Here is a 27,323-nt window from a genome sequence, read left to right on the forward strand (position 1 = left end):
CCCGCATCAATGCAGTCTATTTTACTCTTACGACGCTTGAGAGCTAGGAAGAGAAATTTGGCCACCAAGAAAGCTCTTTTCCCAGTGGGATTATTCAACAAATGTACAACCTGACTTTCTCTGGATAGACAGCTAAGCTGAGATAGGCATGGGGCTATGAGACATTGTCTTAAATCTACATAGAAAGGGCAACTCAGGAGGATATGTTCGGTGGACTCTACCTCACCCAAGGCACAATGGCAAGTTCTCTGATCGTATGGAACTCCCCTGTACCTTCCCCATAATACCACAGATTCGAGGACGTTCAGTCTGGCTGCAGTGAGGAGTCTGCAGTATTCCACATAGTGGATTACCGTGAGAAAAGGGGCTGGTGTAACCTGATAGATCTGCTCCCCCAGGAACATCCCTGGTTTCACGCAGGCTATGTCCTCTTGTCTGTTGTCTTTGTCCATGGAGTGATGTATGGAAGTGAGAGCTGGACCATAAAGAAGGCTGATCGCCGAAGAATTGATGCTTTTGAATTATGGTGCTGGAGGAGACTCTTGAGAGTCCCATGGACTGCAAGAAGATCAAACCTATCCATTCTTAAGGAAATCAGCCCTGAGTGCTCCCTGGAAGGACAGATCGTGAAGCTGAGGCTCCAATACTTTGGCCACCTCATGAGAAGAGAAGAATCCTTGGAAAAGACCCTGATGTTGGGAAAGATTGAGGGCACTAGGAGAAGGGGACGACAGAGGACGAGATGGTTGGACAGTGTTCTCGAAGCTACCAACATGAGTTTGACCAAACTGCGGGAGGCAGTGCAAGACAGGAGTGCCTGGCGTGCTATGGTCCATGGGGTCACGAAGAGTCGGACACGACTAAACGACTAAACAACAACAACAACATGTCCTCTTGTCTAGCAGTATTGCCCAATCTCTGAGAGATCACAGCTCTAGCTTGACTGTATGTCATAGACTCCAAATAAAGGTGTGACAGTCCGCAAGTCTGTACTTCATCTAAGACCTCCCTTTCCCAGGATGATTGAAAACCATCCCTCAATATCAAGGGGGCCAAACCCACGGGTTTAAAGCATAGCTTAAGCCATAGCCAAAGCTTCACTTTCAGGGCCACGTACCGAAAAGCTTGGCAGCCAGCCTCTAAGTGCATGGCCGCACCCGCTACAGAATCCTGAGGATGGCTCTAAGAAATTGCGATTGGATGGATTCCAGTCCTAAAAAATCCCTGCGTGAACCCAAAGCAATGCCCACCAAAAGTAGTGGGAGGACTTTCATTTGGAAAAGTCTCAAAGCCACTTTCACTGTTTGTGCCTGTTTCTTGGCATATAAGGATCTAATCAGCATAGCTGCTTTGGATGCATTTGTAGCAATATAATCTCTGTGTGCCAAAAAAGACTTGTTTGATCGGATTACCTGGCCCAGATATTTGAAACAGCTAACCTGCTCCAGAGAAATACCATTAATCGACCACAAATGGGGTTTCGGTAGGGCAGAGAAGACCATAATCTTGGTCTTGGCATAATTAAGTTGAAGCTCGTGTTGATTCCCATATTCATAGAGTGCTCGGAGCATTCTCCTCAGCCCAATGGGGGATATAGCTAAAAGAGCGGCATCATCCGCATATAAAAGGACATTCCGGGCATGACCTGCTAATTTAAGTGGATGGAAAGCATTATTGGCCATATGGGCCACTAGCGAGTGAATGTAAAAATTAAACAGTGCAGGGGCTAACAGACAGCCCTGTCTTACCCCCCTAGTGGTGGCGACCGGATTGGAAACTAGACCATTATTATCTAGCCTGATTCTCAGAGTGGTATTTGTATGCAGATTAATGATCAGGAGGAGAAGACGGCGATCAATTGTTGTGGCTGCCAGTTTTGTCCATAGTTGCTCTCTAGAAATATGATCAAAGGCCTGCTTAAAATCAATAAAGGCCACATGGAGAACTTTTGGGGCTTTGCCAGCATACTTTTCAGCCAAATTATTCAAGGTTAGAATTTGGTCTATTGTAGATCTTCCAGGGCGAAAACCCGCCTGTTCCTCTGCAATGATATTATTGCTCTCCACCCAAGTTGATAGTTTATTTAGCAAAATACCTTGAGTAGATCTTCCCAATGACATTCAACAGGCTGATTGGCCTAAAATTGCTCGGCTCAGTGTGCGGGCCTTTCTTGTGTATTAATACTATCAGCGCAGAACTCCAACTTGAGGGAAATTTTGCTGATTTATTTATATATGTATAAAGTGCTGCTAGAAGTGGAATCCACCAATCTTTGTTGGCTTTGATGGTGTCAATAGATATAAGATCATCTCTGCGGGCCTTGGCCGCTTTGAATTGGTCTATAAGGGTTTCTACTTCAGGGCAGGTAACTGGGTCCCACTCAGGCAAAGATTCCAGTTCCACCATTTCTCCGCCAGCGGCGTGAGCTGCATACAGCTCCCAGGTTAAAACAGTACAACGCATCATCAGAGATCTACAACCTTTACTAGACAATGACAGCTCTCTTTCTCAAGCTCTGGGAGGAAGACTTTTCATTGCCTACAGACAGCCACCCAATCTTAAACAACTCCTCACCCACAATAATACCACCACCAGACTTAACATGGACACTGGTACCAGAGCCTGCAATAAACCCAGATGCCAACTTTGCTGCCACATACACCCGGACAGCACCATTACTGGCCCCAACAACATCCAACATACCATCTCAGGACTATTTAATTGCTCATCTTCTAACATTGTGTATGCGATCAAATGCCAACAGTGCCCTTCAGCTCTCTATTTTGGACAAACAGGCCAAACACCACGCCAAAGGATAAATGGACATAAATCTGACATCAGGAATCACAAGACAGAGAAACCAGTAGGAGAACACTTCAATCTCCCAGGACAATCTATACAAGATCTCAAAGTAGCTGTCTTATTACAAAAGAATTTCAGAAATAGACTGGAAAGGGAAGTTGCTGAACTGCAACTTATTACCAAACTTAAAACCATGGAGAGACCTGGTCTGAATAAAGACATTGGATTCTTATCTCATTATACATAATAAAGCTATCTTTAGCCATCTCACCCCTTGCTTTTTCCTGCAAGACCAATTGCAGTCGTTAACAGTCGTCAACAGCTATCAGTCAGTCAGTCAATCAATCACCCACTCCCACCACACATCTGAGTAATACCCCTCCCCACCCTCTATATATAAGCGTCTGGTGACTTCTGTTTCAGTGTATTTTTTTATTTTGTTTCGATTCCATGCACGTTACGTCTAGATCATTCGCGGTCTGGGTCTGGGAACCCTTTTCACGCTGCCTGCCGTCTTGAGGCTCCAAAATGGCGGGATCATACAAACATACAAGGTGTTGCAGCAGCAAACGCCGGGTGAGGAGCAGCTTAGAATCATGGCACTGTAAAGTTGGAAGGGGTCTCTGAGGATCATCTAGTCTCTGCTCGGCCAATGCCTGTGCCGTCATGGGTGACAGCCGGGGACTCACCTTCCCCGCTGGGGCTGCCGCCCGTCCGCGCCCGGTTTCTTCAGGGACTCGAGCTCTGCTCCCGATCTGAGTCGGACGCGCTTGGCCGTTGCTATGGCGACGCAGAAGCCGGCCTCCCGCCGCGCGCGGCATGCTGGGATGCTAAAGGGTTAAAGGTGATGGGGCGGAGCCGGAGCTTCGGGAGATCAGCTCGAGACGAGTGGGGAAGATGGCGTCTACGGCGGCCGGGAAGCAGCGGATCCCTAAAGTGGCGAAGGTGGGGAACGGGATGCGGCCTGTGCGCGTTTATCCGAGCCTGGGCCTCAGTGGACTTCGTTAGGCCTTTACTTCCCGAGCAAAGCTGAATAGGTGGGAGGAAGCACGTGGGAAGGCGGCGGCGGCGGGTGAAAGCCGAGAGATAGGGCGAGCAGGAGCCTTCCTTAGGGCTCTGGTCGGCCGGAGGAGGAAGCGCGCGAGAGTCCCTTTCACGGGAAAAAGGCGGGGTGTAAATACATGTATTATTTATTTATTTAGAGAATCTGTACCCCGCTCGTCAGCCAAAAAGGCTCCCAGATCGGCCAAGCCTGTTCAAATCGAAACAAGACATTCACAACCCGCAGGCTTACATTGTAATGAACGAACCAGCAGGCAAATTAATAAAAATGCAACGCACAAGGGACGAGGACCAAGGAAGGAAGTGGGAAATAAAACTCTAAAAAAGGCACCAATTTCTAGACAGTTAACTATATCTATATACAGTATCTATAATGGGTCACACTGGTTGGCCTTTTCACATGTACTGCTCTCAAGCCAGGTGTCTCCCATCCTGTATTTGTGCCTTTCATTATTATTTTTGCCCAAGTGTAGTACTTTACATTTCTCCCTGTTAAAATTCATCTTGTTTGCTTTGGCCCAGTTGTCTAATCTGTTAAAGTCATTTTGAAGTGTGATCCTGTCCTCTGGGGTATTAGCTATCTCTCCCAATTTGGTGTCATCTGCAAACTTGCTCAGGATTCCCTCAAGCCCATCATCCAAGTCATTGATAAAGATGTTGAATAAGACTGGGCCCAAGACAGAACCTGTGGCACCCCACTAGTCACTTCTCTCCAGGATGAAGAGGAGCCATTGATGAGCACCCTTTGGGTTTGGTCAGTCAGCCAGTTACAAATCCATTGAATGGTAGCATTGTCTAGCCCGCATTTTACTAGCTTCTTTACAAGAATATCAGGGGGCCCCTTGTCAAAGGCCTTGCTGAAATCAAGATATGCTACATCCACAGTGTTCCCTTCATCTACCAGGCTTGTGACTGTCAAAAAATGAGATCAGATTAGTCTGACATGACCTATTTTTCAGAAACCCATGCTGACTTTTAGTGATCACAGCGCTCCTTTCTAGGTGCTCACAGACCATTTGCTTAATGATATGCTCTAGAATCTTTCCTGGTATTGATGTCAGGCTGACTGGGCGGTAATTGTTTGGGTCCTCCCTTTCCCCCTTTTTGAATATAGGGACAACATTTGCCCTCCTCCAGTCTGCTGGGACTTTGCCTGTTCTCCAGGAATTCTCAAAGACTATTGATTATTTTTAGAAACACAGCCCAGAACAAGTAAGGAGGTAGTACAAGAATACTTGGCTAGTTTAGATGTATTCAAGTCTCCAGGGCCAGATGAACTAATCCAAGAGTATTAAAAGAACTGGCATGGGTGATTTCAGAACCACTGGCAATATTATGAAACTTTAAAAAACGATTTACCTGTTAGTGTGTTTCCATAATCTTTTCTCAAAAAGTATGTTTGATTAAATACTTTTTTACACTGGTCACTGTTTTCCTTTTTAACATTTCTTCCTAGCGAATCAAATTCTTAGTTGTGGAATATTTAACGAGATAGACAAGTGAAGTTATGGTTTAGTATATTTTCTTAATGTGTTTGCAATTCATTATAAATTATAAGTCAACTAACTTCCAAGCCTAGCTGCTTTGTATTAACTTATGAACTTGCTTTCTACAATTAGCATAGAATGCTAAAATATGTCGTTACAAGAAATGGTTTGTCCCCCAGGTGAAAAACAAAGCCCCAGCAGAGGTACAGATCACAGCAGAGCAACTTTTAAGAGAAGCTAAAGAAAGAGAACTTGAGCTTCTTCCCCCACCTCCTCAACAGAAGATCACAGATGAAGAGGAGCTAAATGATTATAAACTTCGAAAAAGAAAGGCAAGTAAACATCATGCTTATCTAATGCTAAACATTTGGTTTTATTTATTTGAACTTGTATCCCAGAATCTCTTGATGTGTAATAACTTGTTGAAACATACTGTAACCTTAAAAATAACCCTTTCCCTCAGCAGCTTAAGTCTGGCTGCCAGACGCTAACCATACAATACATTGCATCCTAAAAGGTTTCATTCTGGGGGTGCTTCAGAGGAAGGAGTTCTATACATGTCAAAGAGCTACTTACACTAGCTATTAAGAACACATCTTCATATGCAGTTGTCACTTGCTGGGTTTTTGGGGGAACATGATGATATATAAGAAAAGTAGTGTTCTCTAAGATAGCTGCTTCTGAGATGTGCTATCAGCAATTATCCTTCAGTAGTAGCATTTCAGTATTTGTCACTATTCTTTCAACAACATATATTGGGCATAGGCAACCTCGGCCCTCCAGATGTTTTGGGACTACAACTCCCATCACCCCTAGCTAACAGGACCAGTGGTCAAGGATGATGGGAGTTTTAGTCCCAAAACATCTGGAGGGCCGAGGTTGCCTATACCTGACATATATCATTCAACGCCTTAGTCTCTAAGCGGTGTACAGTAAAGTTAAAAAGATACAATCAAGATAAAATCGGTAAAGCCATAAAAAATTAAATGCCTGCTGAAATAAAGGTGCCAAAAGTTTGACAGGGAGGGGGCCTGTCTGATCACAGCTGGGAAGGAATTCTACAGAGTTGGGCCTACAGTACTGAATACATAGTTGTGCATCTGAGCCATGGGACCCCACTATCACAGACTCTCCTGAAGACCTCAGTGATCAAGGCAGGGTTATAAGGAATCAGACAGCCGTTACGGTATGCTGGACCTAAATCACCTGACTGAATACTTCTACATGATTAAAAAAAAAACAGAACTCGGACAGTTAAATTCCTTACCAATCTCCCTTTGGTTACACAGCACTCACTCTACTTTTCTCCCTAGACCTTTGAAGATAACATAAGAAAAAACAGGACAGTTATCAGTAACTGGATCAAGTACGCACAATGGGAGGAAAGCCTCAAAGAAGTACAAAGGTACTTTGTTAAGAGTTGCCTTTCAAGCACCATCAGCTGTATGAATAACTTTCAGTGCCCAGCTCTCTATAGTATGAATCGCACATGTATTAATTTCCACAATGTTTTGCTCTCAGGGCTCGTTCCATCTACGAGCGTGCTCTAGATGTAGACTACCGAAATGTCACCCTTTGGCTGAAGTATGCCGAGATGGAAATGAAGAACCGCCAAGTTAATCATGCCCGAAACATCTGGGATCGTGCTATTACTACTCTACCAAGAGTCAACCAGTTCTGGTAAGCTAATCATGGTTTGCTGCTTTGCAGACAAATCAGTAAACCAGAGTATATCTTCCTCTCTAAATGGGTGACAAAGCATCTATTTCTGATCATCTGAAAAGTATTTGATAAAAACAAATAAATACTGTAGTTTTCTGAAAAAGAGATGTCACTGCATCTTGCATAGTTAATGGTGAACTATTTGCTTGCCCTGGGAGATGACCAGGATCCAAAATAGGAATCCATACTTGGGTGTGCTAGACACCAAATGTGGAAGCACTCTATATTCAAGCACCATATGTGATTAAAAAAAAGATATTAACTAGAACATAGACTTATGTGTGACGAGTGATTAGCCTGGATTAAGCTTCTTACGTTGCTTTTATTTGGAAAGGTACAAATATACTTACATGGAAGAGATGCTGGGAAATGTTGCTGGAGCCCGCCAGGTGTTTGAGCGCTGGATGGAATGGCAGCCAGAAGAACAATCCTGGCATTCTTACATTAACTTTGAGCTGAGGTACAAGGAGGTGGACAGAGCACGCTCTATATATGAGAGATATATCCTTTTGAGTCTGCTTCTGTTTCAGCCTAATGTTTTACTTTTCTGTTGTTGCTTTGTTCACATTTTGTCTTTAGGCCAAATGAAAGCAGCATCTTTTCAACCTGGTTATCTGCTGAACGTAGAAATTATAGGAATTTGGATGTTGAAGGAGAAAGGTACTAACTTACCTGTCTTCCTGACAGCTAATTTCCTATGTTGAGGAATACAGTGGTACCTCGACTTACGAACGACTCGACAACCAAATTTTTCGACTTACAAATGGGGGTAATGGCCGCACGCTTACGAATGTCTTGACATCCCCCCCAAAAAAAACCCGCAGCTGTTTTAGATAGGGATTTTTCGACTTAGGATTGCTTCGACTTATGAATTTTTCCGTTTCCAATGCATTCCTATGGGAAATCGCGTTTCCAATGGCGTTTTTCGACTTACGAAGGTGCCTTCGGAACGGATTAAATTTGTAAGTCAAGGCACCACTGTATTGTTTTTACTTTGAAGGAGCCTTCAGTCATGTGATTATTCACTTGCCATCTGAATCCTTAGAGGCCAGATACAAGTGTATCACCTCAGAGACAATTAGGCCCTGTGTGTCGCCTTTTCATCTGCTACTAAAACTTAGCAGCAAAAGATGTCATTTCAAAAGCATGATTCTATGCAGACATAGGTGCACCTTGGCTCCCTGTTGGATGAGACTACATATTGTGCATTCAGTTATGCTCAGTGACCACAATGCTTTCCACTAATTCTGCCTGGTATGAATTAGGCTTTGAAGAAACCAGTTTTTATCTTGAATGTTGTTGGGTTGAGAGTAACATAACAGGAGACGTGATTAAGCATGTGAAAAGCATGCTACATTGGAAGGAAGGGATTTGCTTTCACATCAGGACCCACATGCACAAAAGTGTTTTGGAGGTTATATAGGATATAGGTGCCCCTAAAGTGCTGCTAGCTTGATTGAGACTTAAAAACAAGTTATTTGAGTCTTGCTTCATTTACCAGTTTCCCAAAATCTTAGATCTGTATCCCAAATCATTCTGTTTCCCCATGAAATATAAAATCACGCCATCCTTTTGTTATCCTTGCATAATATATTTGTTGCATTTTATTCTTGAAAGATAGATGTTAAAATGAAATTCATCATACTTTGAATTCCTTAACATCTTCCACTTGTCATTGTGCATCCCGATGTTAAGAACTGGATAAAGTATGCCCGTTTTGAAGAAAAACATAGTTATTTTGCCCATGCAAGGAAAGTATTTGAGAGAGCAGTGGAATTCTTTGGAGAAGAACATATGAATGAGCATCTGTATGTAGCTTTTGCCAAATTTGAAGAGAACCAGAAAGAGGTAACATTTTGCTTGTTGGAAAATATAGCTTGCATTTTGCAATAAAAAGTTTGTTTTTGACTGATACTGCAAAACCTTCCTTTCCCAGTTAGTGGTTCCCACAGCCAGATTCCAATCCCGTCTGTGCTTGTTCTCCAGCTTGCTCTGTATGGGTTAGTTGTCTGAAAAGGTGAAGATGTCTTGCTTTCAGAGTTCCTATTTATCAGGTCTCTCTGTGTGTGCTAAAGTCGACCTATCAATTGTGGACATTTTAAAAGAATAGACCACAGTGCAACATAGAACTTACATTGGGCTTCTTGGTTTTATAAAAAAATGTTAGATTATATATGTTTGAGCAAAATGAGAACCTTGTTATACATAGCTGTCAACTTTCGGATTTGAAAATAAGGGATCAGCAGCCTCGCCTGTCCCGGGGACAGTCTACGGTATATCTAACAATCCAGGATAGCAGTGGGAAACGGCCCTGGAATAAGGGAATTTCCAGCAAAAAAAGGGAGGGTTGACAGCTATGTTGTTATATGCCCAAACTGATGGTTGTATCTCTTGCCTTGTAGAACTTACTCTGAGAAATGGCTGAGGATTTGGGTTGTGAGTCAGTGCTGTACTGTTTATTCTTCAAGGTCTCAGTCAGGGTTCTTCCCCAAGATCATCTGCCTCTCCTTTAACTGAAAAGCTTGTGCCAGAGAGTGGTACTACTACACATTTATGTAGAGCATATTTCTCCTTGCTTTCTAAGCTGTTGCTTTTTCCAGTTTGAAAGGGTGAGAGTAATCTATAAATACGCCCTGGACAGAATCCCAAAGCATGAAGCTCAAGAGCTCTTCAAAAATTACACCATTTTTGAGAAGAAGTTTGGGGACCGACGAGGAATCGAGGATATTATAGTTAGCAAGAGAAGATTCCAGTATGAAGAAGAAGTGAAAGTGAGTGCATGCAGCAACTGCTGGGGGCAAATGGAAGCACAAACTTTTATGACAGTTCCCTGAACTGCCGTCTTCAGAATACTACTAAGAGCTTATGTTTCTGAAATGGTTCTCTCTTCTCTCTCAAAGGCTAATCCACATAATTATGATGCCTGGTTTGATTACCTGAGGCTTGTGGAAAGTGATGCGGATCCTGATGCTGTACGTGAAGTTTATGAACGAGCCATTGCCAATGTTCCTCCAATTCAAGAAAAGAGGCACTGGAAGAGGTATATCTATCTGTGGATCAATTATGCGCTGTATGAAGAGCTAGAGGCAAAGGTACAACTCCTGAATTTGATTTTCTGAGTAACCAAATGTGACTTGCATTTACCTATGGAATTATTTTAAATAAATTATTAATTTGTGTGTGTGTGTGTGTGTATGTATATGTATAAATAATTACTCATTCAAGTGGGCAAAAACCCATTTGCTGCCCTTCAATTAATTCTGTCCCCCATCAATTTAAAAACAATAACAATCAGAACAACATAAACAGTAGAACAATGATTAAAAGCAGCATTTAAAAACTAAAACAGAGATGCAAATATATATCATTTATTTAAAAGCCTTGGAAGCAAAAAGGCTTCCACCCAGTGCCCAGAAGGAAAACAGCATGGGCACCATGTGAGCCTCTCTGGGAAAAGAGTTCCACTGCCACGGGGCAATAGGGGAAAGGAGCGCCTCTCATTACTTTCACCCTCTGGTTCCTTCCAGAGGTCCCGTTAAACAATCTCAATGCATGGGCAGTTTGGTGTACAAGAAAAGGGTCCCTGAGAAAAGTGGAATCTGAATTGTGCTCCGAAATGGAGCAGAAAGCACTGAAACACTTTGAGCCACTGGTGTGATCTGAACCCATATCTAGTTGCAATTAGTAGTATAGCAACTATATTTTGAACCCCCTAGAGAGTAAAAGGGGGAATGAGGAGAAATGGGGACAGGAAGAGAAGGGGAAGGGGAAGGGGCTGATGGTGGAGAGCTGTAAGCAGGTCTAGGTTTCTAGAGCAGGAGTGCAGGTTTAAGCAGTATAACTAACACAGGCAACAAGATAGACAATTTCCTAAGGGGCATTCTGAATGTAATTGCTTAGAAGCATTTGTTCTGCATATGTGACATAGAATGTGTTCTTTCTCAGGATCCAGAGCGGACAAGACAAGTGTATCAAGCTTGTGTTGAACTCATTCCTCATAAAAAGGTACTACATTCTGTTGTATGCCTGGGGTTCGTACATAAAGGTGCACATGTGTGAGTGGAGGCCATTTGTCATATCAGTTCTGAGTTCAAGAGTCCCCCTGTAGAGAAATATTGGCCCTGTTTTGGCTAACGTTTCGACTATGGTTCACTTTCTCCCATAGTCTAAACCTGTTCACATCCACTCAGAAACACTTTGCCCCATGGGACTTGCAGTAAGGTAAGTGAACAGGCTTGCCAGAGACAAAAAAGACAGCTACACAATGATGCGAGTTCTCTGGGAAAATATGAATTGGAACATTGCCTATGCAAATTAGAACATTTTCTGATGACCCTAGAGAGTGATATTATATGGCAGTGTATTTACTTTTATTTAGTAAACTAAGAATTTTGAAACTGCCAAGCTTTTCCAATATTTATTTCCAGCTGGCATCCATTAATTGTTACTCTTGAACTTATGAAACAAAATATTCAGTGGAAAAGAAAGCACTAGACAATTTTCTGCAGAATTTACCCCCTACCATCACTGCAGAAACACACGTAGATATGACTTTCCACGTGTGTTTTTTTAAAAAATGCTTTTTATCAGGGGAAATGCTCTGTGCTTGTTAATAACCATTCTTTGGGGCAAGTTTTCTGCTTTGGCATATTTAAGAAGACTTTATTTTAGTTGAATTGGAGGCATTGCTGTTAGAGAATCTTTATATTATTTCTCTTTTCAGTTTACATTTGCCAAAATATGGCTGTTGTATGCTCAATTTGAAATAAGACAGAAGAATCTCCAGTTTGCCAGGCGAGCATTGGTAAGGAAAATAAAGTGATTGTCCAAGTTAATTCCTTTGTGATACAATGAGGGTGATCAGCTGATCTGTCATGATTTGTCATGATTTTTTAAAGAAAAATGTTTATTGATTTGTATTTGCATATTGAACAGCTGTTACAGATAATAAAACTTGTTATCTTGTTTCATATAAAAGCAACAATATTACTCCAGCTCTGTAAGTCTATACTTATGGGGCGCTACAGTTACTGAAAGTATCTGATTCAAATGGTTAGTTGGTACAGCTAAAGATTCTTCCATATTTTATCAAGGGGCAGTTTTCGAATTTTGTTGTTAGCTGTTGAAGTGAAGGTTAAGTGTATTTCCCAATGCCATAGATGACCTTCTACCAGTGATCATTTGCATTTGCATACCCAGTGGGGTTTCTAAGCTGAATTTGAAGGGGAGGGTCAGGCCACTTCCTTCCCAACAAATTGATTTAGCCTATAGAAATGCTTCATCCCTAGTTTGCTTCTTTAACCAAGTTCTGGTAAGGAAAAGGAACCCACTGGGCCTGATCAGCACCTTGGGCCCCACAGGGGAATTTTTATTTAAGGAAGTGTCTTTATACCACCACTAGCCATAAGACCACTTGATTCTCTGAGGTGCCAGAAGTTTTGTCTTTCTTCCTCCTGCACATGTTTACTGGTGGGTCTGGCCTTCTTTTGTAATGTATCTTTAACAGGCCCAAAATATAACACTCTAACCATGATAGCAGCTGTTGTTGTCAGGACATGTCAAAATTGGGAGTGAGAATCAGATCTTAGAAGCTCACTCGCTGTAATTTTGGGTGTGCCTTAAAAAAGCATGTTTGAATCTCGTGCTCTTTCTCTAACAGGCTTTGGGCAATTTCTGACTCTACCCTTTACAGGGAACATCCATAGGTAAATGTCCAAAGAACAAACTGTTTAAAGGCTACATTGAACTGGAGTTGCAGCTACGAGAGTTTGATCGTTGCCGGAAACTGTATGAGAAATTTCTAGAGTTTGCACCTGAAAACTGCACATCATGGATCAAGTTTGCAGAATTAGAAACCATTCTTGGTGATGTTGATAGGGCCAGAGCTATATATGAGTTGGCTATTGGCCAGCCGCGATTAGACATGCCAGAGGTAAGAGGGGTGCTGGAGTTTGCTGTGCTCTGCAACATAATTTTTTCTGGTGGGAATACATTATAACTCAGATAATATGGGAGTAATAAACAGATTTGGATTTTGAATACGAAGTGCAATGGTCTGCTGCAGATGATTGCCCAGACAACCTATTTATGTGGGAATGTTCACTTTGCTGTACCTTAATAACTGGCCTGTCTGCTTTCCTACTAGGTTCTTTGGAAATCTTACATTGACTTTGAAATTGAACAAGAGGAATATGAGAACACAAGAAATCTTTATCGGCGATTGCTTCAGAGAACGCAGCATGTCAAGGTATGTACTTGGTTAGGTAGAACTAGATTCCACTGTAGTTCATTGGTACAAAAGGCTGTGTGCAGTTTTTTTTTTTAAGCTTAAGTAGCCCACTGGAGAAGTCAGCAAGTTTGTAATTTAGGCTACCTTGATAGATCTGTTAATTTAATTCTGGTTTGCTTAGAAAATGAATGAGTTTGTTTAGATAGGGTTGCCTTTAAAATTGCTACAGAATTTTAAGGCCTGGGACAATATAGGCCAGGAGAACTTATCGAGCTCTTAAACAGCATTCAGCATGGCCCACATCATATGCAAACTGATCCATCTTTCGGGGCTTTGGAACCAATAGAGCAAAGAAGCCAACTTACAGTACTACTACATATTGAAAAGCAAATACTTTGGTACCTCGGTTTAAGAACAGCCCTGTTTACGAACTATTCGGTATACAAACTCTGCAGAACTGGAAGTAGTGTCCCGGTTAGCAAACTTTACCTTGGTCTAAGAACAGAATCCGAACGGTGGAAGGGCACCGGCGACGGGAGGCCTCATTAGGGAAAGCACAATTCGGTTTAAGAATGCTTTCAGTTTAAGAATGGACTTCCGGGACGGATTAAGTTCATAAACCAAGGTACCACTGTAGATGTTGCCAACGGTGTAGGTACAGCTTGTATTTTTTCCAGTGGAAGTGATGGTCCAATAAACAGCCTGCCTTTCCTGTCTTTGGCCACAAGGTGGAGCTACAACCTGTCATATCCATGACATTTGTCATGTGGAGTTTAGTGAGGGGAAATGTGAATAGGGAATTCAACCATCCATCATTTTAATGCCTCTGGTATAGGGACTGACTAAATCCACATCTTCCTTTGTCCAGACACCACTCACAATCACCTCTGAAGCTACTGGGCAATAGTCTTTGTTTAGCACAGGCATCCCCAAACTGCGGCCCTCCAGATGTTTTGGCCTACAACTCCCATGATCCCTAGCTAACAGGACCAGTGGTCGGGGAAGATGGGAACTGTAGTCCAAAACATCTGGAGGGCCGAAGCTTGGGGATGCCTGGTTTAGCAGATTCCATATATGTCTTATTCCTCCATTCAGAATGTATGACACTTCTTCTGTTCAGATTGTACTTTCTCTCCCTCACATTCCCTTACCCAGTTTTTTTTAAAAAATATTATTTTTGTATGTGGTTTAGAGAGCAATCTGACTTCTAAGTCATACACTTAGAAATAAAATAATTTAATTCAATGCTCCATTTTAATACGAACTCTAAAAAATCCAAAGCAATTAGAGATCTTAAGCACTAGAATAAAGTGCTTAATTCTAATGGCCAAAATAAACTTGTATCCACAGTGCTCAAGGATATTGGATGTGAATATTTTTGACTGTTCTAGCAATCAGTGAATTTGTACCTTTTCTCACTTCTATAATATATTCTCTTATTTATTGCTATATGCTCCATGCAACATATACAGCTCCAGAGCAGAACACTTGACATGCATTATACAACAATGGATTAGTGTCAGACCCTTTGGCAGCCTGTTTTCCTCTGTAAAGATTTGCCGCATACCCTAATATGTACTTACTTGGTTTTGCTGTAGGTGTGGATCAGTTTTGCTCAGTTTGAGCTCTCAGCAGGGAAAGACGACAGCTTACCACGATGTCGGCAAGTATATGAAGAGGCTAATAAAACAATGAGAAATTGTGAGGAAAAAGAGGAGAGGCTTATGCTTCTGGAATCCTGGAGAAACTTTGAGGAGGAATTTGGAACCGAATCCAGCAAAGAGAGGGTAGACAAACTCATGCCAGAGAAAGTCAAGAAGAGGAGGAAACTTCAAGCTGAAGATGGGGTAAGAGACCTGGAAACCTGGCTTTGCATGCTTTTCAAGAAGCAATTTATACATCAGCAGAATCAAGTGAAGGTTTTTGTGAGCTATAGTAGTGTGGGCTGTGTGGAGTGTGTAAGTGTGCACACACAATTCATTGATTTACAGTGCAATTTTATGCAGCAGTACTGTTGTTCAGTAGGACTTGCTATCAGGTACACATGTACAGCAGCCTTAATTTGTATACTGCTTCATAGCAGTGAGTGCTTTTGAAGTGGTATGCACTAAAAAAAGTAAGTATTCACACAAGTAACAATATATAAGTTTTCCAGAACACATGGCAGGATGGAGCCTCGGCAGCTTTTTCTGGAAGATGCCAGAAAAAGATGCAACTTCATTCAAAGATGCAACTTCCTAATTCACAGCACTATTATGCTGTGCTATTATGCTGCTATTTAAAAATGTCTATGAAACATCAACTATTGCATGGAAACACTAGAGTAGGAAAATTTATATGTCTGATAAAGAAGCAAGCAGGCATAATGTTTTGGGTGTCTAATTATGTTAACTTTTCTCCTTCTAGTCTGATGCAGGCTGGGAAGAATACTATGATTACATCTTCCCAGAAGATGCTGCCAATCAGCCCAACCTCAAACTGCTTGCAATGGCTAAACTCTGGAAGAAGCAGCAACAAGATGATGATCCAGAGAGAGATCCAGACAAGGATGTGGATGAAAGCAGTCCCTGATACCACATTTGCTTTCCCTGTTTGATTTTGTACAGAATTTTTGCCAAATAAATACAATAAATATTTCCAAAAAATATCACTGCCAATGTTTGAAATGCGAGAGAGAACCATTAGCACTTCATCTAGTAGTAGTAGTAATGCTATGTGTCCATGTGTGGGGAAAAGAGATGGGCAGCACCAGAAAACAAAACTACAAGTAAAGCCTTGAAGCATTATTGCCAGATGGAAATTTATTCTTTTATAAAATATTTCCATTGTCCCATTACAAAATCTATAGATCAGAGAGGTTCAGGCCTGAGAAATGAGCTATTACTGCTAGGCCTGTGTGATATGATACATCATTCAAAACCTGTTTGAAGGCACATCAGGATAACCGTTTCATTATATTTGACCCAGCAATACATTGTGAACAGCCTTCAAAACTTCAGGGGGCGGTATACTTGTGAGCAATTTGAGAAGTCAGCCTCGGCACCTCCCCTTAACCATGGTGTTGGTGCTTTAAGAAAGAGCGCTTCCTGCCTGCCCCTTCCTTCCTTCTGCTAGGAAGGACAGCTGAGTGCTGCCAGCCGAGTGCTGCCAGCCCAGGTACAGCGACCAAGGACGTGTTGCTGGGAAGCAAAGGCCACAATCAGCCCAAGCGGAGCAATCCTTCCTTCTGGTCGCTCTTTCCACTCTCCAGCCCAGGTGCCTTGGTTGTGCATGCTGCTGGAAAGGACCACCCAGAGCTTTAAGAAAGAGCATGGAGATCATGTAACAAAAAGCCTTCCCCCCTCCACAGCCCAGCCAACCCTCCTTATTTCACACATCATGCTAGACTGGTATATTGTGATGGTTAGCTAATGAGATGGTGTTGAAAACCATATATTGCCTAGACTTAATTGCTACTGCAAAGTGAGATGACTGCAACTTATGCTTATTGCAGGCATCCCCAAACTCTGCCCTCCAGATGTTTTGGGACTACAGTTCCCATCATCCCTGACCACTGGTCTTGTTATCTAGGGATGATGGGAATTGTAGTCCTAAAACATCTGATAGCATGGTTCTTCAATCTGGTGCATACATGGTCCATTCCATGGGCATTGATATAGACCATTAAAATACTCCCACAGGCTGTGAAATCTTTATAGCCTATTATCAAATGGCTTATGAAATACAACATTTTGGAAGTTTGTTTTGAGGTATACATGGCTTCCAAGTGAGAAATGGGCTTCTAGGAGACACTTGATAGTGCTTGTTTAATGGAGTTCTTCGAGGGACACTGTTCATTTGGATTAGCCACCCATTGTATCTAGTTCTCTTCTATGTAATGGCAGATTTATTCTTAAATCTGTGTATTGTGTGTACTGGGTACCAAAATGAGGATCAATATAGAAAACAACAAAACTTATGCCAAAGCTATTTCTTACTCATCACAGAGTTCAGTTTATCTTGACTGGGATTGCTTGAGTACAAAATTCTATTAAAATAAGGCTAAAGAGTGCTGGTTGTAGCCACTTTACTTGCATGTTGCTATTAATACTATTACTAGTAACTGTGGCTAGAGAAGCAGCCTACCTACAAACCAGAGCCCCTGATAATAAGAACCCTGTCCGAGTAAGGTGGCATATTGGCACCACTCTACTTACTACTTTGTGAAGCAGCCACTGGCAAGAATAATACCACTGGCAAGAATAATAGTCTGAATAACTCAAACAGGATTCATACTAGCAAAACTTAACTTTACATGATGCTTTTTAATTCATTAAAGGGAAAAGGCAAACTGCCCCTCAATAACAGATTAAATTAAATACAGGAAACTTTCGGCTTATGTAAGGGTTTGGTTCAGAGGTGTGTGTGTCCATGTATAAATGCATAAAGACAGGAATCCCTGGAACTGAACCCCTCTCCCCCGCTCAGCAAGGTGGAAGGCTGCTTCCCAGAGCCATCGTACTGCCTTTCCAAAGTAAGCCCACAATTGCAGCTGTGCATGAAAGGGGGGGAGAGTTTTCCTTGTTCTCCACTTATTTATTTTCCCCCACCCCACAAAAAGCTGTGGTTGCATAAGTGAAATAAGTGTTAATATGTGGGTTGCCTAATTTTACCAAAGTGAATCAAGTACAAGAGGAATTCATTTGAAATCCGTTGACTTTATTTATTTATTTTTCGATTTATACTTTAAGGTTCCAATGTTCAAAGTATGAATGAGTGACACCAATAAGCTCCAGGCTCCTAAATTTTTTAATCGACCACATTTTTAGAAATAGTTCTGTACAGCCAAGGAATTAATTATTTTTGTATAAAACATTAAACCTTAAGCAACCAATAGTGCAGCTGCAAAACTCTGTTGGGTTTTGGGGCCTCAGCCCAGTAGCCTAAAAATGAAGCTTTTCCTTCGGGTCTGCACACGCTTTCCTTGTTACTGTGAGGTTTCCAAATACATTCATAATTAAACACCATTTTCCATAGATGGTCCAAAATGCTTTCAAATATGTTATTTTCAAAATGTTGACTAAATATCCACAGCTTGAGCTTATTCTATGTCTTCTGGTCTGACAGGATGGGGTAATGGTATAATTGATTTCTTCTCTGTATCTCTGGACAGAGCTTTCCTCATATCTGTGGAAAATGATTAACATATTTACAACATAATACACTTCAGGTGGCCATTATTTCAGTGAGGGAAGACAGAGTACTTCTCTTTGGTCAGTTGTGCCCTTACACTGGCTTATCATTCTACTCGAGATCAAGAGTGGGGAACCTGCAGCCCTCGGGTCTCTCTGTCTAAGCTCCAACTCCTCTGCCTAGGACACAGCCCCTCAAGAGCTCTGGCTCACAGCTTCCTCAAGTGATTTTGCCTGGCTGGAATGAGTCCTTGAAGGGCAGAGAGCGGGCTTCTGCATGCCTGGAATATACCCTGCCACACACAGGTTACAGTCACATCTCCTGTTCCACCCACTTTGGGCAAAAAGCTTTGTCAATGAGTTTCACATTTTCATTTTAACTGCATGGGGATTTATCACATCACAAGGACTGTCCAAAGTGTCTCTTTCTGCGCAACACTTACCATAAGCATCTTCGTCAGGCTCCCCGTTGCTGGCGGAGTAGTATTCTAGCACTGTTCGGTACACACTGTAGCCTAGTTGTTTGTACATGTTCACTGCAACCTGATTTGACACTCTTACAAAGAGATCCACAAAAAATCCGCCCTTTCTTCATGAAGAAAAGAAAATGACACAATAAGACAAAATAACTAACAGAAAACCACATAGTTTGTAAGAGGCTACACAGGAATCTACATAAAAAACATAAAAACTAAGCAGTGAAGAATTGAAAGATTTATGCACTAAACAGGCAAACTGACAAATAGGCCATGCCTCATAACAAACTGTCAGAGGACCACCAGGGGGCAGCGGAGAGTCTGGTGAATCGCAGCGAGTGCTCCCAGACGCTGCCAGAGCCCCAGAGCCTAGCGACCGGAAGGTGGGACAGGGGCTCAGGAGGAGGTGCAGACCCTGGGGGACGTTGAGGAGAGGTTTCCAGAGACAGAGCTGCAGAGGGCGGACCAAAGCACTCAAGAGAGGGAGGCTCCAGAAGCTACAGTGCCGGTCCCTCAACTGAGCAGCTCTAGTGGAGAAGGTGTTCCACCAGCACCCTCACCCCAACAGAGGAGGGGGGGAAAGAGGAGGGACCAACGGAGGAGGTTCAAGGTGCCCAGGGGGCTATGTTGGCGGAAGTCACGAAGGGAGGTGCTTCTGGATCGGATTAGATTGGACATGCTTTTTGATGCTCTGTCTTGTACATATGTACATAAATAAAGCCCTGTAAAAACCAAGCACGGGGTTTGGAGCCGCTTACTCATGAAGAAGCTACCCACATCATTACACAAACCATGTTTACACTTAGTTTGTCTGAACTGGCAAACCAGAATAAGGGGTACTTCTGATTGGGTATGATGTTTGTCTTGATAATCAGTTAAGGCTGCTGCTCCAGCCTCCGGAGGCCACTGAACCTTCGGATTGGAATACTTTGGAGCAAATGGAAAATGAAGCCAACAAGCAGCTCCCACTTTGCCTATTTGTCTGGACGTTAAAACAATGGTTTGGAATTGGCAGAAACCAAAGTTTGCTTCCATGACTTCGTTTGGCTGTAACAAACTATGGTTTGCCTTTAAATAAACATCATCCTTGTACTTACTTCATTCTTCTCTCCTGATTTTTCAGTTTAGAGTTATGTCTGAATTTGCTTTATGAAGCTAGCTTATTTCAATATACCATAATTAAGATGAGTCAAGGAGTTCTGAATTCAGGAGTAATGTGAAATTCTACTTATTTGATAATGGAAGAGAAAAGTTCAAACACAGCTACTCTGGAGGAAGAAACAGGAGTCAAGTCTCAACCAGGCTCATTTCTGTAATAACAAACCATAGCTTATACAGTGGTACCTCGACTTATGAACGACTCGACAACCGAATTTTTCGACTTATGAGTGGGGCAAATGGCCACACGCTTACGAATTTCTCGACATCAGAACGGAAACCGCGGTGGTTTTAGACTTACGAATGTTTAGATGGGGTTGCTTCGACTTACAGATTTTTCTGTTTCCTGTTTCCAATGCATTCCTATGGGAAATCACATTTCCAATGGCGCTTTTCGACTTACAAATTTTTCGACCTACGAAGGTGCATTTGGGAACGGATTAAATTCGTAAGTCGAGGCACCACTGTAATTGCTTCCAAATGCAGCTAGTGTTGTACCACGATAGGACATTACTAAATTGCAATTAAAATACTGAAATAAAATGAAGTCTTGAAAACCTAGGAATATATCCAACTAATCTTTGTACATGTGGAACAACTTCTGTGAACATCCCCATCCTAGTTTGCATAGTCCCACCCCCTGCAATTCTGATCCAGAGGATTTGGGGGAACCTAGAGCAGATTTGGAGGACTTACTGGCGGAGGAGAGAAGCAGGAAATTCAGATTGATGCAACATATAGCTTAAAGTAGGCGAAACAGTGCTGATATAGTGACTGCTATATAACAGATGAATCTGAAGGGCAACCACTGACATCGGAAGCCCTGTGCTAAGGCTCTCCTCCCCCAAGTTGGTTCATAGGGGGACAGGAAAGCCCTCCTAGAACAGCACGTGAGGAGAGCAGGGCAGAGATTGCTCCTCTAGCAAGCATCTACGCTTGTGCAGATGTAACGTTTGTAATTGTGTAATGCTGAATGTGGATCCGCTCCCATTTATCCATTTGCTTTAAAAAAACTTTTTGGTTTTTTTTACTGGCCCGCTGCTGTGATGCCAAAAAGTTTCTGCCACCCCTCCAAGGCACCCCCTTCCTAATCATTTTGTAAAAATTGGCCACAACCACTTTTACACAAAAGGGTTAATGTGGCCTATGGGTCAACATGGCCCTTCACCCCCAAAATGCCTATTTAACCCTATTTAAAAGAATATCAATAAATAATATGGGAGGAAATAATTCAGTCATATATAATTTACCCACAACCACAACTCTATTCACTGGCACATGTTTCTTGCTAACGGAAGTACTGGGAAAATATCATGCAGCCAATTGTGTGGGAAGAAATCCCAGTGTTCAGTGGGGCTTATCCCAAATAAGTGTACATAGGATTGCAGCCTCCACCACTTAGGTAGTCAATGTGGTTCCCCCCAGATGTTGCTGGATGCCCAACTCCCATCAATCTCAGCCAGCATGACTGATGGTAAGGGCTGAAGGGAGTTGGGAATCCAATTTCTGGAGAGCACAAGGCTATCCTAACTTAGATAAATGTGTTACAGTATTAGCCTTTTATTTGACACTGGCTAACCTAACCAGTCAGCTGAGCAGCACCCAAACACGCCTAAAACAAAACTTCTTTATGAAGCACTCCTGACTTCATAAAGCTCTCAATGAGTTGCTTTCTTAGAGTCCCCAAAATAATTTCCCATATAATTATGATAAGGCCTTCAGCTGTTCTCATCAATAAATCTACAGGAATTCAAATAGATCAATACATCGCTAACAGAGGAAAAGATATGTTTATCATGCGGTAATTAAGGCTCTTACACTTAGTAGGCACCCCTCACCTTTCTGATATTTCTTCAAGCAGTTCCATCAACTTAGCAGCCAAACCTAGCCGCCGAAATTCAGGTGCAACGGAGAGTGCAGTAACATGGCCATGCCACTCTTCTCTGGCTACTGAACCTTCAGCTTTCCCCATGACTACAAGGAAAAGTAGTATAAAATGGCTTAGTTTGTTTGGGCTAGACCATGGCCAGCCCACAGAAACTTAGCTATTGTATTTATGGTGTTTGACATAAAACCAGAAAAAATGCTTCTCTACAGATGCAGGCAATTAAAAAGGACTCAGACTAGAAGTTGAATATCAGGGACTATACAGATTCCAGAATGTCTCACACTTACCAAATTAAGCACTGAACAAAAAGTTCAGTGTGTCTCCAATTTCAAGAAAGAAACAGAAAGTCTCTAACTCTTATGTCTCCTAAAACCAGCTTTAAAGTGAATGACCTTTAAAACCCTGAGCAGGGTTTCTACTTGCTACCTTTGTATCACTATGAGGAAATACTAAATATGTATGTAACTCTTTGACTATACACAACATCAAAGTGAAGACTGTGACTTAGGAGTCCAGGGAGAAAGATACTAATAGATGCGGAACTGTAGGAGAACAACAAAAGCTATGATTGTAAGTGTATTCACTTAATAATAATAATAATAATAATAATAATAATAATAATAATAATATGTCGCCCATCTGACTGGGTTGCCCCATGCCCCAGCCACTCTGGGTGGCTCCAAACAGAATATTAAAAACAACTTCCCTAAACAGGGCTGCCTTCAGATGTCTTTTAAAAGTCAGTTGTTTATTCCTTGACATCTGATGGGAGGGCTGAAACCCAATTAAAGAAATTCTAATAGATTACTATGAGTTTTGGTTGAATAAAATCAATGTATCAATTAAATTGGGATATATTTGCATATGGTAAAAACTATTACTAAAGCAAGAAGCACATCTTGTGAAGATACATACTGTATATGGATGTGCTGTAGCCGAATGCATATCAGATGAAGCACTCGTTTTGGGATGTGTGAGAGAAATACCTTAAGACAGGAGCTGCCAACCTTTTTGGATCAGGAGGCACATTTCAAATTTTGAGGAAGTACTAGGCTGCTATGGGAGGCATGACATATCAGTTAGAGAGAGAACCATCACTGCTGCTTCCAACACACACTCACGGACAACTTCAGGCTTACCAAGGGAAGTCAATCCACCCTGCTGGTCCAGACTGTGAAGATCACAAAATATTGGCTTTTGCCCCATACACACAATGATGCTTTTGCTAGCTAATAACAGAGAGCATCCCCATTGGACCAGGGAAAATATCCAAGGTGGCCCCACCACACTCTCTCACACACATTCATGCACACACTCACTGACCAGACACAAATGCATTGCTCACACACTCACATACACACTTCACACAGACATCTCTCTCTCTCTGCTCAAGTCCATTTCTTTCTCTGACCACACATAAACAGATTTATACACACCTCTCTCTCCCTCACAGATCACATATGCATACAATATTCTTCTTCTCTCTCACACACACATACTGTACTTTTTTTTCTCCTCTCCCAACTGTGTAGCACCATTTCTCTCACATATGGGCTTTTGCAAGTTTTTTGGGGAGAAGATGCAAGGTGGAAGAGGTGTCAATAAGGGTGGTACACACACAAAAAGAATAATGTGTGTACCTTTTGCCTTTTACTGGAGATTATAAAAACTAGAAACTTACTTTAAAAAAAGAAGAAGAAGACTGTGAATCTGGGGGCTATGGCCTAGCAACCCCTACCTTAAGATGTTACTTTCCATATGTGGTTTTTATATGCTCATACTAAAACTAATATTAACAAAAGGTTCTGTCCAATTTATCAAGGACATCTTCATGGTTGATAAAAAGCCCTTAAAAACCGAGTAAATGTTGCAGTTCTACTGCCAAATAATTAAAGGGTTAGTCAAAGATTGGTCACACAGAAACAAGGAAAATCAACCTACTTACTGTAGCCCATCAGTTCTCCACCAGGAGCTTCTGCAACAATAAAATACTCAGGCCAGTGAGCCAAGTACTGCAAGTAAAATGGAATTCCATACTACGGAGTATTGCATGTTAAGAAAATATCACCTCAATAAACAAGGGGGGGGGTGACAATCTGTAGCACTCCATCTATTGCTGAACTCCAACTCCCATCCTTCCCAGTTAGCATGACCAAGGGTAAAGGACTATGGAAGTTGTAGTTCTGTAACATCTGGGGGACCCGAAGTTGCTCACCCCCGAAGTAACTGTTTTCCAAACAGTTCTGGTTTTGCACAGTAAGATACTAAAAAAATTGTTAAGACTACTGTCTGTTTCTGAGTAAAAAATAAATAATAATAACAATAAAATTTCTGACAATATATCACAGGTAAACATAGGATGTAAAATCAGAATCAGAAGAACCTTTATTTGCATCAGCCACTAGCCACAGCAATAAAATAAAACATATTTTTTTTAAAAAAAATATTACGATTAAAAATTCCAAAACATTTGTATTGATTATTTAATATTTCTAAGAGCTACCTGCAAAATTTCATAATGGGATCACATTTTTAAAAAATGTACATACATATCTGCCTTATTGGGTTCTATTTAGGATAAATGGGTCTTCTTGGAGCAAGATATAACAAAATAAACAAGACTTCAAGTTATAATATCAGTTCCTTCAGGCATTTATTTAGAATGTTATTCAGTTAAAAGGTATCTGAAAAAATAGTCAGGCATTTCTTTTAAAAATGTGTTCCAAAGCCAAGTGATAGCTTGCTATTGCATGATAGAACTAAGCCTTTGAAAGAATTCTTGTTAGTACATATTGTGAACATTACAACAAAATACATGATATCACTTGATATGGAATGACCCATTTTAGAAGGAATAGCAATAAAGAGTAAGAACTGATAATTCTCTGGTTCATCTCTCTCCTCAGCTTCAACTATACCACTATTTATCAGCCCCACTGCATCTACACAGCAAAGAAGGCACTAATTATACTGATCTTCCTTGCAGGCTATTGGATGGGTTACTAAGAAACATATTGTTTGACCACTTGGAATGTACCAGTTCTAAATAAGTATTGATTGCTATGACACTTTTTAAATCTTTGCGACTTAAGACACTCTATAGAAAAAAGGAAATAAAAAACCTCTTACATAAAGTGATTTTAGCTTGGACGTAATATTGGAGGAGAACATTGGGCTATGAATCAGAAAGTGTCTCATTCAATTTTGCCATAAGCTCACAAAGGCTACACATTTGTATTACAGGGATAACATCACAGACATTTACAATATTATTGTATGGATTACAAATAAACATTGTACAGTGGTACCTCAGGTTACAAACGTTTCAGGTTACAGACTCTGGTAACCTGGAAGTAGTACCTCGGGTTAAGAACTTTGCTTCAGGATGAGAACAGAAATCGTGCAGCGGGAGCGGGAGGCCTCATTAGCTAAAGGCCTCAGGTTAATAATAGTTTCAGGTTAAGAATGGACCTCCGGAATGAATTAAGTTCTTAACCAGGGGTACCACTGTATAAACAATTTGAATAGTCAAAGTGATACATTCAAAATATTACTTCTGAGGGTAGGAAGCAGATATTATTAACTTTCAGGAGAAACTGAAAAGCATTCCTGTTTAATCAGGCATTTGATGGTCAAGAGATACTAGACCCAGATATTATTTGCTGTGGGGTTATATGACTCTTATTAAGTGTTTTTAAATGTTTTAAATAAGTTTTGTTTATTTTAAAAAAATATGATTGTTTTATTATTTTGGTGTTTGCTGCCCTGGGCTCCTTAGGGAGGGTGAGATGGAAATTTTATAATTAAATAATACAACACACAGCTGTTTGGCATCCATATTAACTTCCATATTACAAGCTTCTCAAGGCTGCCCCATATATTGCTAGGGTTGCCAGACTCAATAGAGGACAGGACTTCTGTGCCTTTAATTGCCCTGCTCTCTTTTGAGTCTGGAAACCTTAAAGAGAAACCAGCAGACCCTTTGCTTGGAAATTAAACAAAGGGTCTGCTGGTTTCTCTTTTAAGGTTTCCAGACTCAAAAGAGAGCAGGGCAATTAAAGGCACAGAAGTCCTGTCCTCTATTGAGTCTGGCAACCCAATATATTGCATTTTTATGGACTGCCCATAGAAGAATAAGTAATGAATGCAATAACAAACATTTCTGTCATGTAGGTACACTTGCAAGACGCCAGGAATAGCTGCAGCTCCCTGATAAAAATATTCAGGGACAAACATATGCTTTCTGTAGTATAATGTATGAAGAGGCTCACAGGTACAGTACTACCATTAGCATTCAGAGGTCTTGAGGCTTAAAAGGATACAGTTTCTGTGAGGGGATCCAAGTTGCTGTGGGAAACAAGAACTTATTAAAAACCCAAAGTATTACTAGGGAGAAACTTCGAGCCAGTTACAACTGGGTATGGGGCAAACCTTTCAATCTCTTCCATCCCATACACCAATTTTGGAACCTCAACTAGCCTGTTGAATAATTATTAATTTTGTGATCTACCCTGGATACACAATCCAGTGGGTCAGGGAATAAAGTATAACCAAAGAAGTATAAAGTATAACATCCCTTTAATTCCAAGAGATCCTGAAATACTCTAGAGAGGAGAGCTGTTTCCTGGAGCCAACTAAATTTTAAAATAACCACTGTAGCTGTGCCTTTAACAATAGCTTGGGTTACAGAAATTGGCAGATGACCATCTTTAACTGCAACAAGCTTCATCTGATTTCTGCTCATCAATTTGATGTTTAAAGGTACAAGTAATTCATAGAATTGATAAGACTCGCTGCTAGGCACTTGGCAATCCTAAGCAAAATTCAATTTTCCCTTTTCTCAAAGGGCAACCCTAGGCACACAAATGCAAAGAGCTGGAACGGCAGCACGTGCTCTAAACCAGGCTTTCTCCACCTTGGGCCCCCAGATGTTTGCTGGACTACAATTCCGATCATCCATAGCTAGCAGGACCAGGGAGGTTGCAGTCCACAGCATCTGGGGCCCAAGGGCGAGGAAGGCGGGTCTAAAGAGTCTCTTAATGTTCAAGGGCATGTAACTTATGTGCATATATGCCAGAGACCAGGTGATTTCCCTTCCATTCAGACGAGCCAAGAGTGTCACGAAAGGAGCCCTCTCCGAAGCAACTTCCCCAGCGGAGAAGAACCAGAGACAAGCGAAGCCCCTCCCCGCCCTCCCGGCCCCGCGACGGGGCCCCCGAGGCCTCCGGGCTCACATATTGTTGAATCGGAAGAGGTCGTTACAGGTGAAAGCCCGCAGCGAAGTCATCTTCTCCCCCGGCGAGGCGGGGCGGGGCAGCCTTAGAGCAG

The 27,323-nt window shown here is 41.7% G+C and overlaps 3 protein-coding genes across 8 annotated transcripts in view; 1 reads left to right on the forward strand and 2 right to left on the reverse strand.

The window, feature by feature from the left end:
- CFAP61 (cilia and flagella associated protein 61) overlaps nucleotides 1-3,613 on the reverse strand; it is a 107,635-nt gene extending 104,022 nt beyond the window's left edge. For 3 of the 5 annotated variants that reach the window (XM_088675918.1, XM_088675917.1, XM_035101986.3), the window contains exon 1: nucleotides 3,492-3,613. The gene's annotated coding sequence lies outside the window, so the exon portion shown is untranslated. Of the gene's footprint in view, nucleotides 1-3,353 lie in introns of all 5 variants that reach the window. The other 2 variants (XM_088675915.1, XM_088675916.1) reach the window with 2 other exon arrangements.
- A 57-nt stretch (nucleotides 3,614-3,670) lies between these two features.
- On the forward strand, nucleotides 3,671-15,949 carry CRNKL1 (crooked neck pre-mRNA splicing factor 1). Of its 2 annotated transcripts, none has more exons than XM_088675919.1 (14): nucleotides 3,671-3,839; nucleotides 5,531-5,683; nucleotides 6,665-6,756; nucleotides 6,873-7,031; nucleotides 7,408-7,574; nucleotides 8,743-8,921; nucleotides 9,674-9,844; nucleotides 9,974-10,165; nucleotides 11,019-11,078; nucleotides 11,797-11,877; nucleotides 12,766-13,005; nucleotides 13,219-13,320; nucleotides 14,901-15,149; nucleotides 15,709-15,949. In XM_088675919.1, the coding sequence occupies exons 4-14, from the start codon at nucleotides 6,946-6,948 to the stop codon at nucleotides 15,871-15,873; spliced, it is 1,692 nt and encodes a 563-aa protein (XP_088532045.1). In that variant the 5' UTR covers nucleotides 3,671-3,839; nucleotides 5,531-5,683; nucleotides 6,665-6,756; nucleotides 6,873-6,945; the 3' UTR covers nucleotides 15,874-15,949. The 2 variants fall into 2 exon arrangements, with proteins under 2 accessions (XP_088532045.1, XP_034957868.1); XM_035101977.3 differs by having other exon boundaries at nucleotides 3,671-3,747.
- Nucleotides 15,950-17,979: 2,030 nt separating this feature from the next.
- On the reverse strand, nucleotides 17,980-27,323 carry NAA20 (N-alpha-acetyltransferase 20, NatB catalytic subunit). Its single transcript, XM_035101978.3, has 6 exons — nucleotides 27,230-27,323; nucleotides 26,318-26,342; nucleotides 23,941-24,031; nucleotides 21,946-22,081; nucleotides 18,917-19,062; nucleotides 17,980-18,468 (listed from the first exon to the last, which is right to left on the reverse strand). The coding sequence occupies exons 1-6, from the start codon at nucleotides 27,280-27,282 to the stop codon at nucleotides 18,383-18,385; spliced, it is 537 nt and encodes a 178-aa protein (XP_034957869.1). The 5' UTR covers nucleotides 27,283-27,323; the 3' UTR covers nucleotides 17,980-18,382.

This window comes from Zootoca vivipara, chromosome 8 (assembly GCF_965207765.1).
Source record: "Zootoca vivipara chromosome 8, rZooViv2.hap1.1, whole genome shotgun sequence".
Lineage (NCBI taxonomy): Eukaryota > Metazoa > Chordata > Lepidosauria > Squamata > Lacertidae > Zootoca > Zootoca vivipara.

Excerpts from the sequence above, each read along its gene's own strand:
- CRNKL1 (XM_035101977.3), top strand. The coding sequence starts at position 3,700 with ATGGCGTCTACGGCGGCCGGGAAGCAGCGGATCCCTAAAGTGGCGAAG. Across the intron at positions 6,757-6,872 it reads AGCCTCAAAGAAGTACAAAG|GGCTCGTTCCATCTACGAGC; the intron begins GTACTTTGTTAA and ends TTTTGCTCTCAG. Across the intron at positions 15,150-15,708 it reads AACTTCAAGCTGAAGATGGG|TCTGATGCAGGCTGGGAAGA; the intron begins GTAAGAGACCTG and ends TTCTCCTTCTAG.
- NAA20 (XM_035101978.3), bottom strand. The coding sequence starts at position 27,282 with ATGACTTCGCTGCGGGCTTTCACCTGTAACGACCTCTTCCGATTCAAC. Across the intron at positions 24,032-26,317 it reads TGGATCCCCTCACAGAAACT|TATGGAATTCCATTTTACTT; the intron begins GTATCCTTTTAA and ends AATACTCCGTAG. Across the intron at positions 22,082-23,940 it reads TGGAGAACTGATGGGCTACA|TCATGGGGAAAGCTGAAGGT; the intron begins GTAAGTAGGTTG and ends TTTTCCTTGTAG.